We start from the raw sequence: 14,409 nt of genomic DNA on the forward strand, positions 1-14,409 counted from the left end.
TGTGATCAGTGGTGGAGGAAGTTCTCAAAACCTTTACTGAAGTAAATGTACCACAACAACAATGTAAAAATGTGCCATTACAAGTAAAAGTGTCCTCAAGTAAAAGTAGAAAAGTAGCTGTCATTAGCAAAATGTACAGAAGTTATCAAGGATCAAAGTGAAACTAGTTGGGCCATAGTGACTGATTATCACATATGCCATTATTAGACTGTTAACATTTAAATTAATATATATTATTATTCTTTGATATTATTATATAAATAAATGCATATACGTCCATGTTTATGAAATTCATATGAAACCAGTCCTGTTGTAGTGATATAAGCAAATACATATTGAATGAAGTAGAGGGTTTGTGTGTGTGTGTGTGTGTGTGTGCACCAAACAACTACCAAAAAAGAAACTGCCTTAAAAGATAGCATAAGGAATTTGATCAAATAAAACGCCATGTCAACCCTCCCGGTACCGGGTTTCGGAAACCTGCCCTGTTGCTATTGGACGACAGAACATCAGGACCCGCTCTCGTATCTCTCTCTCTCTCTCTCTCTCTCTCTCTCTCCCCCCCCCCCTCTTTTGACTCTTTGAGCGCTCTGGAGGCAGACGGTTCTAACTGATCTTGATCCACCTTAAGTGTTCAGCCGCTGTACAAATACTTTGACTCAGGACGTGTGGATGAAAGAGGGGCCAGACCCCATGTCTGGATTTGAGAGCCTCTCAGAGATGCTGAATCCAGTGCTTTTGGACATCACGGAGCAGTGAAGGGCTGGACTTTGAGAGGGACTTGGATAAGCAGCGCATCAGCAGAAAAAGTGTGGAGAGGAGAGGAACGGGGACGCCGAGGGGAGGGGGGCTCTGCTTTAAAAAGTTCATTAACATTACCAACAAAGTGTAGCTCCGCTACCTTTTTTTCTTTAAAGGGTTACCTCTCCAGCCAGCAAAATTCCGCCCAAAAGCAGAACACAGGATCGTCCTGCGCTGACGCGGCTGGTCGGCAGGAAGCGGCTGGTGGCGGCAGGGGTCCTGGGGGTCGTTATGGTTCTGGTTTTGGTCATCCTCATCCCGGTTCTGGTCAACTCAGCGGGGACGGCGGCGCACTACGAGATGCTCGGTACCTGTAGGATGGTGTGCGACCCGTACGGCACCAAATCTCCGACCAGCACCGTCTCGGCGGACACGGTCCGAGACAACAGCCTCGTGCAGTCTTTACCCACTTTTATCCAAGGTCCGAAAGGGGAGCCAGGTCGTCCAGGTAAGGCAGGTCCGAGGGGACCTCCCGGTGAGCCGGGGCCACCCGGTCCGGCGGGGCCACCTGGAGATAGAGGTGAACCGGGCAGACCTGGTTTACCAGGACCTCCGGGACCCAGCGCAGCAGCCGGTGCAATAAGCGCGGCCACTTACAGCACCGTGCCCAAGATTGCCTTTTACGCTGGGCTGAAAAAGCAACACGAGGGTTACGAGGTGCTCAAGTTCGACGACGTGGTGACTAACCTGGGAAACCACTACGATCCGACCAGTGGGAAGTTCACGTGCTCCATCCCCGGGATTTACTTCTTCACTTACCACGTCCTGATGCGCGGAGGGGACGGCACGAGCATGTGGGCCGATCTGTGCAAAAACAACCAGGTAACACAAAGTGTGCATGTTGGAGCAAACGCAACGACAAGCTTATAAGTTCACGGAGTCAGCACACATTTAACTCACCCATAGCCTTTAGATCCGGAGTACTGTTACAGTGGAGCCATGGGGCGGCAGCTCCTATTATTAATACAGTAATAGCATACTATCAGTATCAGCATGTTAGTCAGCAGGGAGTCTAGAAGGGGGATTGAGAAGAGGGTCCAACAGGATGCAGAGCCTGGTCATGGACTAGGTTAAAGCTGATGGACTTAAAGGGTCAGAGGTCAGAATTTGGGTCGTTACTGTCTTCCTTGGAGACAGTGTGAAGATGTGTGGATAGAGCACAGTATGGAATTCCCCTGAACTCTCTGTAAACCTTTAAACTGATTCCACAGCAGCCCCCTGGGCTTTCACATTTGATATATGGTCTTCATTTAATCTGGTTTCTCTGTAGCTATTTTCAAATTCCATTAAATCAGAACAAGAGTGGGAATTCCTCCATGATCTCAAAAGGTTTAAATTTATGTTTCCATCTCTTTCTCCTCACCCGGGGGACGGGGGATAAAAAAATATCTTTGTATTAAGGCATCAGATTTCAAGTGTTAAAATTCATGTTAATTATAAGAATATAAAAAAATTATAAATGTAAAAATTATATGCCAAATACAAAAAAAAAAAATCACGGTGAAGGTGAATTAGCAATATCACCGTATAGAAATATTCAAAAGTGTAAGCCAGAGTGAAGTGGTCTTTATATATAATTGTACTTCAGTAAATAAAAGAGTTCTAATTTTAAAGAGCAGTACATTATCCGTGCAGGTAATGCGTTGCATTGATGCATAATACCATTTTAGCTGCTCCGGCCGTAAGATGTGCAACTACCTCATATACTGTCAGCAGAAATGCATCATATTATCAAAATAAATGAATATGTAAATATACATTTTGCCGTCACACTGTAATGCCTCATGTTACTGTAGCATGCCCCGAAGGTTCCTGTCTGGTCAGTTTCCAGTGTCATTCAGCTCCATCCCAGTTTAGGTCATTAGTTTTTGTAATATCACCTGAATGTCTGAAAAATAAAATTCTATTATTGCTATGTAAATGCAATATGGACACAATGTGAGGAAAGTGTTCCTGCTGTGAGTTACAGGAAAGTCAGCAAATAGAAAGTAGAATACTGGATTATAATGCAAAAAGTAAAAAAAACACGCACAAATGGGCAGCACCTTTAAAGTACAGTACTGAAGACGACTTTTACTTCTATTAATGATAATAATAATGGTAATAGTAACAATAATAATCATAAAGCCTGAGGACCTCCAGGGGCCTCTGCAATGTGTCTGTCCTAGCACAGTGTCTCTGCAGTGATCAGGCTGTCAGCAGCAGATCTAATCCGCAGGTCAAACCAGTGTTGCAGTGTCGCTCCACCGAGCACATCCCTGCTGCCTGTCAGCCTGCCGCTGCAGACCCAACACAGCAAACATCTCCGGGATTAAAGCAGCAGAGCTTGCACACCGTGACAAATCAGATGCTGAAAGACATGTTTCAATTAGGACTACTGCTACTGACGCAGGCTGAGACTGCCCATTGCCCGTATTTATGGTCCTTATAGGACTGATTTATTAAAAACATTTGGAAAATGACTGAATTGAAATAATTCGTCTCCATCTTACCAAATCATTTGGTCTGTTATTATCAAATGAAATCGTTTCAATCATTTTACCACTTTCTAGTGCAGCGATGGACCACATTCTGTATTGTTTCAAGATACTGATCAGTTTTTAATCAGAAAGGAAAAAGTAAATCACCCGTTGGAATATTCTTTCACTTGTTTTAAGTTAAGTAAATCATGGAAACCCAAAATGATGCATTCAGGTGGAGATGTTTGCAAGCATTGGAAATTCTCCGTTCTTAATAACATCTGGAGACATCTTCAGATCCATTCATTGTGTATTAGTCTCCAATAATAATGATAATAATAATAATATAAAAACTACCATCAGATTGAGGTTGAAAAGGAAGATCCTGAGGGCATGGTGCCCCCCCCCCCCCCCCCCCCCACACACACACACACACACTTCCCGCGACCCTACAAGGGATAAGTGGTTATGGAAAATGGACAGATGGAACTTTAAAGGAAAAAAGCTAAATAATAATTAAAAAAAAAAGCTTTCACAGTGTGACGACACAGTAGTGGTGGAATTCTAATTCTACTTCTCAAGTACTGAACTGAGGTACCTGCACTTCACTTGGAGTTTATTTGACTGCTGTATTACTTATTATGTAGATGAAACCTTACAACATATAATCACCTCAGCTGCAATATTAAAATTACATGTTTATGCATTAATGATAATATTCCAGTAACATAATAGCAATAACATAGCTCTGGAAATTCTGCTGCATAATGACCACCTTTACTTTTGATAATTGTACATATTGCTGATAAGTAAGATTTTTTTTTTTTTTTATGCAGCACTTAACTTGTTATGTTGGGTCCAGACCTCTCCACCAAGTTGGCTGCTTCTGGTCTGGCATCGCGACATGAGACAGCGGCTTCTCAGTTGAAAAGCGATCAATCCAATGAGCGCCACGCCGTTGTCAAGGGCTGTATTCGGAACCACCTACTACATACTACCGACGCTGCTTTTCATAGTAGTATGCAGTATGAAAATGTCAAATCGATATATTTTGCAGTATGCCCGACCAGGCTTAGCCGGTTTCTGGTTTTGGAAAGCGGAAGTAGTAATCATGAAGGTATTATTCCGTTCCCTTACGAAAATCGGTACAAACTTTTAAATGAGGCCTTGTAGATCTAATATGAGTGAAGATTCAGTAATTGGGTCGCTTATTTCTCGCCTCAAATGTGTTCAGAAACAGATTTTGGTGGACTGCTGAGGTGAAATAAGTGGAAGTTTACGTGGGACGCAGTACACGAGGTAGACTGGTCCGATGCATACTAGAGATTTTTTTCGAATCAGTACGACATCTGGGTGTTTTTGGACATACTGCATATTTTGCTTTTGTTTGCATACTTCATACTACATGCTACATTTTGGCCAAATCAGTATGTACTGCTAGTATAGTAGGCGGTTTTGAATACAGCCAAGTTGTGCTCCGGTAGAATTGCCCCGACATCTCGGAAACGTTCACTTAATGGCCTCTCTTTTACGTTCGGGCTGCTGAATGATATTCGTGAATTTGATATGACCCCCTCGATTAACAGCTGCATTTTACAGAGACGGCATGTTTCCTCCTCTCTGCTCCACACCTAAAACCCCAGCAGTCAGTGGTCAGTGTCGACTTATAATGACGTTAGATTCAGGCAGATGCGTTGGTTTCTAGTGATTGGTTACGGAAAATCCATCCCCCTCCCCCACGGAAAGAGGCAAAAAACTGTAAAACCTACATAACATAGATTCTACAAAATTAAGTAGAATCTAATAATGACATACTTTTTCAGCTTTATACAACCAGAGGACTAAAATGGCCTACTATCAGACCGAAGTACAAGACTGAAAAAATGGAGGAATAGAAGTGTGTTCCAAACAATCCAAACGTTTGCAACCTTAAAAAAGAGAGGGACCTTTTTTTAGGCATAGGCGTTCTTGGGTGCCACCCAGCTTCCTTTTAAAAGTCTGTCACTCTAACATCCAGTGCGTCCATTACCTACATATTAAATAAACCCACCGCTCACATTGCACTAAACACCTGATGCTGAGAGAATTCCGCAGAGGGACTTTCGACTGGGAGTAAGAGTCATGTATGAATAACCAGGCTATTCGTGTTCCGCGCAGACATCATAATATGATCCACACCAGGATACCGGGATAGCCGGGATACAGATAATTTGTACAGGTGCTTCCTCAACTCCAGTCACCTAGTTGTCGGAAAGTCAGTAGGTTAAACAAATGATGGCCTGTAATGATAGAGAACTATCTACAACCTGAATTTAAAGTAAAGTAAAGGGTTGGGACCAATCCAAGCCTTTTGATTAAAAGGTACTGCCTATAAATCCAGATGTTTGCTCTTGGAATGACAGCTGTCACAAACGCCACACTGTGCTCCATCATAAAACACTGCAAGTGAACACATCTCTGCAGAGCTGCCGTTTTGTACTCTCTCTGCGGATATTATAAATAATATTATCGGAAACAATCTTTAACTAAAGGACACATCTAACCTGCTTCATCAATAGCAATGCAGGCCTAAAATGTGAACTGAGCTGTTTAATGAGGGTCAAACATAGAACTGAAATAAATGTTGGATCATGTAACGTAGTCAGGACATCCGTAAGTGAAAGTCTCTCTGGTAACACCTGCTGCTCAAGACAGAAAGGACAGACACTGTCTGGCATCAAATGTGATCAGTGACCTGATAGTGTTAGAATCATAGAGACATGAAAAAGCAGGTTATGCTCCAGATCATATCCTGATCCAAACCAGGGCAAGACGTGAAGGGGGCCGGTGTTCATGTGAAGTAGCTTATTGACAGATGACGTCGATGACATGACTCAGAACAGGACGTTGAATTTAAAACAATAAAATATTGTGATGAAAGGATCAGTCCCCTCAGGGGCTCCAGCGGGAGTCTCACCTGGGGCACCAAAATGTCTAATACAAAACAAGTCATTGTAAAACATCTTATCTTCCTGGTAAACATTTTCACTCACACTGTTAAAATGTGGCCGAACCTTTCAGGAAGCTGCATATTCTGTCAGCGTGAACATGACACCTAGTTTATGAACAGGAGTCCCTGAGGACTAATCATTTCACTATATTATTGATTCATTCAGCTTTAAACACTCCCATTACTGATCAGCCTGTCAACCCTAGAAATTACGCTTGTATATTACTTAGGTTTACATGCATATGTTGTGATGACAACATGATCACTGCCTGGATTATGTTCAGAGACAGTGAACGAAACACTACATTTATATACCGTGGGGTGGACGGACATACAAAGTTCAGAACTGTGACACCAGAATCCAGGGTTCAAGTCCAGACTCCTGTCTGTGGTTAGGTTTAGGCAACAAAAGCACTTTGGTTAAGGTTTGGGACAGATTGTGATTTCGGTTAAATGTTAATAAAGAAAATGTCACTGTGGACTTTGTATTGAACCAGACCATGATCTTTACCAAGTGCTGCCAGGGCCTAAACATAACCATAAACCAGTTGAGTGATGCTGTTGTCACTACGAGTGGATAGTGTATTGCAAGATTGCCTGTTTTGGAAGAAAACAAATGAAACATGTTGTCAGTGAACATTTTACTGATGCGTTCATTATCAGCGTTTTGTTTTTGCGACTTGCCTTCTACGTTAATTAACAACATTTCCTCATCATGTTAATAGAAAACGTAATTCATCCTCATTGCGCCTCTCTCGAAACATATTTGCTGTTGCAAATTAGTTGCATATAAAACGTAACGAGACAGGGTTGCTCATTCTATTGCTCATTCTATTGAAATTTCATTTTTTACGACAGAATACAGATTACTGTGCGCACACACCCAAAAGCAGGATGACATCATTTGTCCAAAAACTTTTACAAATAATTGTTTGGGCATCTCAACCTACTTGGTTCAGGTTAGGGAACAATCGTGGTCATGGTTATAAGAAACCAACGCTGACACAGAAGACAACTGCTGTCAGTCTGAGTCCTTTTGTTAAACCAACTACCCTCCCTGACCTCCTTCCTATTGGGAGTGTAAACACAAAGCTACTATATGTAGCTGTACCTGTTATATGTTACAAAACTATTTGTATTCTTATTTATATCCAGCTTTATAGCAGTGGAAGTGGGTGGGCCTGACACTGGAAATTGTTCTAGCCTGCTTCATTTTCCACACTCCATTTATATTCTGTCCAAAATAAGTTTAGCCGCGCACAAAGTATAAAACGTAACACATTATTTTAACCATAAACCTAAGTTGATCAAGTAATAAAGCATGATTTGTATTTGAACCACTTTCAGACAATCAGAGAACACAAGGGGACAGTGGGAAATACTGCAGATTTGTATAAAGGGAGGAGGCCCAGGTGAATGTAAAGTTGGTCTGAAGTGTCCATGATGAAGAACGATATTGACAAATTGCATAATGTGCATAAAAAAAGGGGTGTAAATATTGAAAAAGGGGCACATTTTACTGCAAAACCTATGTTATTGTATCATTATTTGTTCATGTGCAACTAATGGATGTATTTTTTACATCCCTAGTAGGTTTGTGGTGCTATAGCAACATCACACTACTTCCACCAGTCATAATTCATTGTCAGGAAAACCTAAAGAAGATTGATTGAACAAATGTTGATTGAACGATTGAGTGATCAAAGCTGAATCGTTCTTCCAAGGACATCCCTACTTTCACTTTCTTTAAGTTTTATTCCATTTTGATGTACTCACTGCGTATTGTGACTCAAGTAGAGGACCGATCTCTGCACATGGCACGCAATGAATATTTACATGCACCCAGTATACCAGTTATCCTTGGTCTAATTCTGGGTTTCACATTGACTAACATAACCTGGTTAGTCATCTCTCTGTATAAATCTTGCATCAGTGTAGGAAGCAGCACAAACAGTGAGTTTATTTATAAATGTAATGTACACATTGGACGTCACACCCTCCTCTTCTCTGAAGCCTCTCCAGCTGGTGGTGCCCTACATCTGTATGGGCCTTGACTTTGGAAGTGTGTCTAAATGATTACATTGCAAGCTGTAGTTTGCAGCTCAGTGCACAACAACTGTAATAGCAAGGGAACGAGTGAAAATGCACATGAATGAAAGAGCAAGGAGTGGACGCAGAGGTCTGACGAAAGAGTAAAGTGGAGCTCGGGTGCTCACAGTCGCACACAGTCTCTGCCAGTTTCATCAGGCAGTAGTTCCCCTTCTTGCATCTGTTTGGTCATTTCCTGCCCCCAAACAAATCCGTTTACACCGAGGTGGGTTTGGTGTTGTGTTGATGCGGAGCAGGCGGCCAAAAATATATACAACACCCTTAATGAGGGGGAAAAAATCCAGATAAAAAAAGATTTTAAACGGGAAAAAATGGGAAAACTTCAGGAAGAGCAACGAGGAGAGATTCCTCCTCCAGGATAGACAGACATGCTACGGGTGCTTCATGTTCAGAGGAGATACGACATAGTAGAAATACAACCTAAGAAGTACATTATACATCATATAACTGCAAAGTGGCAACACTACCAAGCATTGGCTTGCTCTTATTTGTAGTCAACCCACGAAAAAAGGCGTTTAACAACAATCTGCTGCCAAATTGGTGCTAAATTCTACAGCTTGCTAATCACAAGAATGTGAATGTTTTTCTGTACGAATGTTTTTATGTTTATTTGTCATGTTGTATGTGTATGCTGTATGTGTCTCACATAATGCACAGGGCTCTGTGGAAACACATTTCCCCTTTGGGGGACAATAAAATCTATCTATCAATTTCATGTATGTTGAGTTTTGCCTTTTTCTTCTACAGATTTAAGTTTCCATCAAAATGCAACTGTAGCAGCTTAGATGAATGGATGATCCTTGCCAATAATGTGTAGCAAATGACACTGAGAATAATCTGGGGTTCTGCAGGACCGTCAGGACTAATGTAGAATGTCAGATCCTGTCCTTTCAGTCAGTGAAATACCTGTATGTGCTCCCTCTGCAGTCTCCAACTTCAGGCACTGTGTGCAGTGATTTTTGTGAATCTAATGCATGTGTGCTTTTTGGTCTGGAGCTCCATCAAAGCTGTCAGGACATTTTTATTTTAAATGGATGATCACATTTTTTCTCTATCGTGAAAGGGGAGTTTTCAGTTTTCGTGTCCCGCAGTGGCTTTATTATGTGCTGAAAGCAAACCCAAATGTGACCAACACACCTCTCCAACAACCAAGTAAGTCACTTCTGTCACTTCAAATTGTAAAATAAAGTACTGTTGAACTACTGGGGAGTCACAATGGCCGACAAGAGTGAATTTCAGTGAGCTGGGAAGGCTCAGCTCAAGGTCCTCGCCGCGAAGGTGGCATTACGTCTACACAAGGGGCTCAGGTTCTAGAAAGAACTGAAAGCTGTCAAATCTGAAATAACAGCAGCCGGGACCGAGCTGAATGAGTGCATGTCAAAATTCGGGATTTGGGTGGTGGCCCACATATCCGCAACATCCACGATTCTGGCCAGGGACCTTTGTTGCATGTCATATCCCTCTCTCTCTCCCCATGTCTCCTGCATCTCTCTACACTGTGCCTTTCAAATAAAGGCAATTTAAACAATCTTTAAGTTAAACTGAAAGTACACCCCAAGAGCTGGCATTGAGTGATGTGGTTTTTTAGGCTTGACAGTAGATAGGTTGAAGGTAGTCAACTTCAAGTTTGAATATCATACCATTCTTTTCTATTTCATCAGCAGCCACGCAGTCAGTGATTTCACAAGTTAAAGATACAGCGGCAGAATATAGTGCTGTACTATGCTAATAGTAAATAGCCCAAGGCTGACAAAAAAGTATTTAGCTGTATCTGACTGGTATTTCAAGTGACCATGATATAGGTAAGTGATCAGCGCTAAATAACCAACCGTGTCTCCTAAAAACACTGCTAATTGTGTTTTAGGGGAAACATAATCGCTGCCTGAATTATGCTCCGGGCAAATTTTTGGTGTAGGATGTGCTAGGTATATGTACCGCACCATGGGGGTCACATCCTGACCGCAACAACGGCAACAAAAGCATTGGTTACCATTTGAAAAAAATTGTGGTTTTGGTGAAATTTTAATAAAGCAAATACTTCATGTCACTAATAATGCTTGTGTTGCTGTATTGTAGGAAAATGAAATACTTCGTCACTGAACATTTTACTGATGCACTCACACGTTTTTGCAGCTTGGCAGATAAGTCAATAAATATTGTTTTTCTCATTATGTTGATAGGCAACATAAACTGGACTTTCAAAATGTATTTGTGTATAAATGTAATTTCTTGTAGAATAACAAGTAACAAGTCTTAAATAAGTAAATACATATAAATACAGCGGACTGATTACCTGCTGGCTCATTTACCCTGTTTTTTTCTTATTATTTAACAAATTTCATTTTCTTGTGCATAAGAAATTGTAAGTCATGAATTTCAGTGAATCATATTACAGTTGAACAAAGGAGCCTGAGATGTACGTGAAATTCCATGTGGTGTACATATAGCCTACTGCTTTTAAGCTTGAATTAATTGTCCAATTCTATAATGAAGAATGAGTTCCACTGATAAATTAACTGTACAGCCTGTAGGAGATCTTAAAAGGGTTAAAATGAAGATTAATCAGATATTATCATTTTTTAGAATTTCAAAATGTATAATAGGATATATTTCATCTAAGTCAGTGCTATCATTTTGTGTTTTCTTGACAGACTTCAAACCCTGTATAGCATACCTATATCCCTATAATACTCATTTTGGGACCTGACTCTAAGTGATTTGATGCCATATCCTGTGATGTGATACGTGGGCAGTAACATCATTACACCAGTGGTGTGTTCACAGTCTGCAACAGCAACTTCATGTCACATGTGATAAAGTCAATTTCCCACCTCTTGCATATCCATTTCATTAGGTTCACTTGGCAAATACCTTCGTCAAAAGCTACTTAAATAAGATACATGCATTCAAACTTGATTGAACAAGAGCTAGATGTCATCAAACATAAGACACAACCCTCCCAAATATACAGCTAAGTGTGTTCAGGGAGCTATAGCACAAGTGCTTAGGATTTTCTTTAGGTCGTGCATGGGGTGTGGAGGTGTAGACTGAAAGGTGGCTTTCATCCTGTGGTGGAAGCTGTGCAGTGAGTGCTGTGCTGACTTCAGTGGAGAGTTCATTCCAGAGCAGAGAAGAACCTTGATTGACATGAGCAACCACAGGGTCCTTGAAGTGACAGGCCAGCCCAAAACACACATTGCGATGCTTAGGGATTGAACCCAGGACCTCATACAGTACATGCAAAGCATGTGCACTACTGCTAAGCTACATCCTCACTGTTGTTTCCTGTTTTGACTAGTTTTTTACCTAATTTCCTCAGCGTTGTCTGTGGTATGAACCTTCTTCATTGATCTGATTTCACTCTTGTTAGACCAGCAGCCACAGGAGCTCTGAGCTGTCACAATGTTCCAACGCAGCAGTGGTTCTGTTCTGCTAAAGGGTGGAAACGGCCGCTTTACGATCTGTGGGTAGTTCACGACCTGATGCCACATATAGCACTGCATTCAGGTAGACCCCGGAAATCAGCTGCCTAGTGACATCCAAATTTTATTCACCTTTTATACCATGACAGTTATCTTAACACCATCTACTGCTGCAGCTACCCCAACCACTTCAACGTCCTTCCCGTATGTTGAAGCTTTGGTATTGTTGATTTTGATCTAACTCTAATGTTCCAATGTTTTTTTTTTTTTTGGGTGTGTGTAAGTTTACCTTAACATAAGGCTAACCAAATAGTTTTCACCCATTCTAGCTGCTGAAACTTAACCCTAACCTTAGACAAAGATTTAATACTTAGGTAGAGAAACTGTTAATGTGTCTATATTTGAAAAAGTCTTAAAATTTTATGAATTCACTACCTTCCACACGAAATGATATGTCCACAGAAAAGTCTGACAGTTGGCCTGTCCAGCACTTTGGTCGCAACCAAGATGTTTTGACAGCTACTGACAAGATTGCCAAAGGTTAATCTATTTTTTTTATTTTATATTTTTGGTGCCTTTATTGATGGTGACGGTAGAGATACACACATATAACTGCAACATCTCCAGTTTCTGTCTGGGGACCTTTACAATATGAGTCCCTCTTTCTCCCCATGTTTCCTGTGTCTAAAACACATCGCCTGGAAGCTCCTAAGAAGGAATTCTAATATCTCTATTGGTACTGAACCAATTTAAGCTGCTCAGGGGATAAACCTTTTCCATTTTTGGAATACCTTGTCAAAAGTTGAGTACTTGTCAGTGTCTCGTGGATCTGTTCAGCCACATATTGCTGTCAATGAAGCTTTATGCTTAGCTCATCTCTCAGTTACGTGCATACGTCTGACAGATGACTGAAAAATGGGGATGAAAGGGTACGGTGTATACAGGGTGCAACACTTTCCTAAATGTGGAATGTCATGAATATTGCAACAACTAATGGCCATTAGCAGGGCTTCAGACTTGTGCTTTTGTGATGTTTACTTAATGTGTATAATTTGTGCATGGGTGTGTCTGTGTGTGTGTGTGTGTGTGTGTGCATTCCTGCAGGTGCGTGCCAGTGCCATAGCCCAGGATGCGGACCAGAACTATGACTACGCCAGTAATAGCGCTGTGCTGCATTTGGAGCCAGGAGACGAGGTCTACATTAAACTGGACGGAGGCAAAGCTCATGGAGGCAACAACAATAAGTACAGCACCTTCTCTGGATTCATCATCTACGCTGACTAGACAACACATTCGTGCCCTCAGCTATCACAGGCCTCGTGGCCCAGTACTTCTACAAATCTGCTCTCGACAAATAAGATGCTCAGACTTGCTCCTTTAAACTTGTGGAAAACCAATATAAATCATTCATTCATAACCTGCATATTATTTTATTTTCTATATTCTGCCATCATCACTGTCCTCAAGTGCAAGTGACTTTGGACAACAACACCAATGAAATGATTGAATTGTCAAAGTGTGGGATCAAACCATATTCTGTATACCATTACTTCACTTGAACTTACAGCTGATGTGTTTATGCTAATGTGTCACAGAGTGTTGGTGGCGAGGGGAGAGGGAGGAGTTTGCCTGCATTGCGGGGTGAGGGCCCCTTCATTCTTAAATCTGATTGGTCCACGAGCTGCCTGTAAACAAATCAAGCTGTCTTTAAAACAAACAACATTTAAATCAAGAAAGGAAAACCTAAGAGAAAGTGGAAAAGAGGAAATCAAATGGAAGTGCAGCAGCTAGTAGGTAGTTCCAAAAAAAACTGTCAAGTCAGTTACTGTCAAGTAATTAAATGCTGGATGATTTTGTGCAATACCTAGTATAATAAACTATATTCTTGGTGATAATCAATCAGAAAGTCAATCAGTTTGTGTAAATGTTTTTCTTTTCTTTTTTGATAAGGTGCTGTGATGATAACATGGAAAAGATGGTAACACTTGAAGTGCATCATGATATACTGACAGCAGATTATAATTCCAATTATAAACATAATTACCTTTTTTCATAGAACAGAATCATTAATATCATAATTATTTGTAATTATATGTAATCAATTAACACTTACCTTTATTATTTGAGCCTGTACACTTGTAATGCAATCCCTGTGTTTTCTCTTTTAATATTTATTATTATCGAATAATACAGCGATTCCTCCTCATCGGTTTGTAGCAACACTTCCACTAAGTGTTATTGCTTTCATAAAAGTTTCTGCAGATATAAGGATTTTACGCATTTGACAAGTTTCAAGCCTGTCCACAAACACTGTTGCTTATACCTCACTTGCATGAACAAAAAACTTTACAGACTGGGAATATTTGGTGAAAGAAAATCTGAAAGCATGATTGTAACGTTTTCTGATGTCTGCTGGGTGGTTTTCAGGGAAACAGAGAGTCGAAGAAGGAGGTGAGGGTGAGGGTGATGTTGAACTTCACACAACTGCTGTTGCAAGAATTGGGTTGAAAGTGAGTCTGTCCCAATACCCACACTTGCACTCTTGAGCACTTTAAGGTTCCCTGTGGAGTTTTAAACCTCCAGTAGTGCTATGGAGCTGTTTTTCTATGAGAGGGTCCCTGTTTTGTTT

The 14,409-nt window shown here is 41.0% G+C and overlaps 1 protein-coding gene across 1 annotated transcript; it reads left to right on the forward strand.

Moving 5' to 3' along the window:
- Positions 1-1,008: 1,008 nt before the first annotated feature.
- On the forward strand, positions 1,009-13,064 carry c1ql3a (complement component 1, q subcomponent-like 3a). Its single transcript, XM_070928034.1, has 2 exons — positions 1,009-1,623; positions 12,885-13,064. The coding sequence occupies exons 1-2, from the start codon at positions 1,033-1,035 to the stop codon at positions 13,062-13,064; spliced, it is 771 nt and encodes a 256-aa protein (XP_070784135.1). The 5' UTR covers positions 1,009-1,032.
- The last annotated feature ends 1,345 nt before the right edge of the window (positions 13,065-14,409 follow it).

The sequence above is a fragment of the Enoplosus armatus genome, chromosome 21, assembly GCF_043641665.1.
Source record: "Enoplosus armatus isolate fEnoArm2 chromosome 21, fEnoArm2.hap1, whole genome shotgun sequence".
Classification (NCBI taxonomy): Eukaryota; Metazoa; Chordata; class Actinopteri; order Centrarchiformes; family Enoplosidae; genus Enoplosus; species Enoplosus armatus.

Bases quoted from the DNA above. Each gene is read 5' to 3' on its own strand.
- c1ql3a (XM_070928034.1), top strand. From the start codon at position 1,033: ATGGTTCTGGTTTTGGTCATCCTCATCCCGGTTCTGGTCAACTCAGCG. The intron at 1,624-12,884 runs GTAACACAAAGT...GCATTCCTGCAG, and splicing joins ATCTGTGCAAAAACAACCAG to GTGCGTGCCAGTGCCATAGC.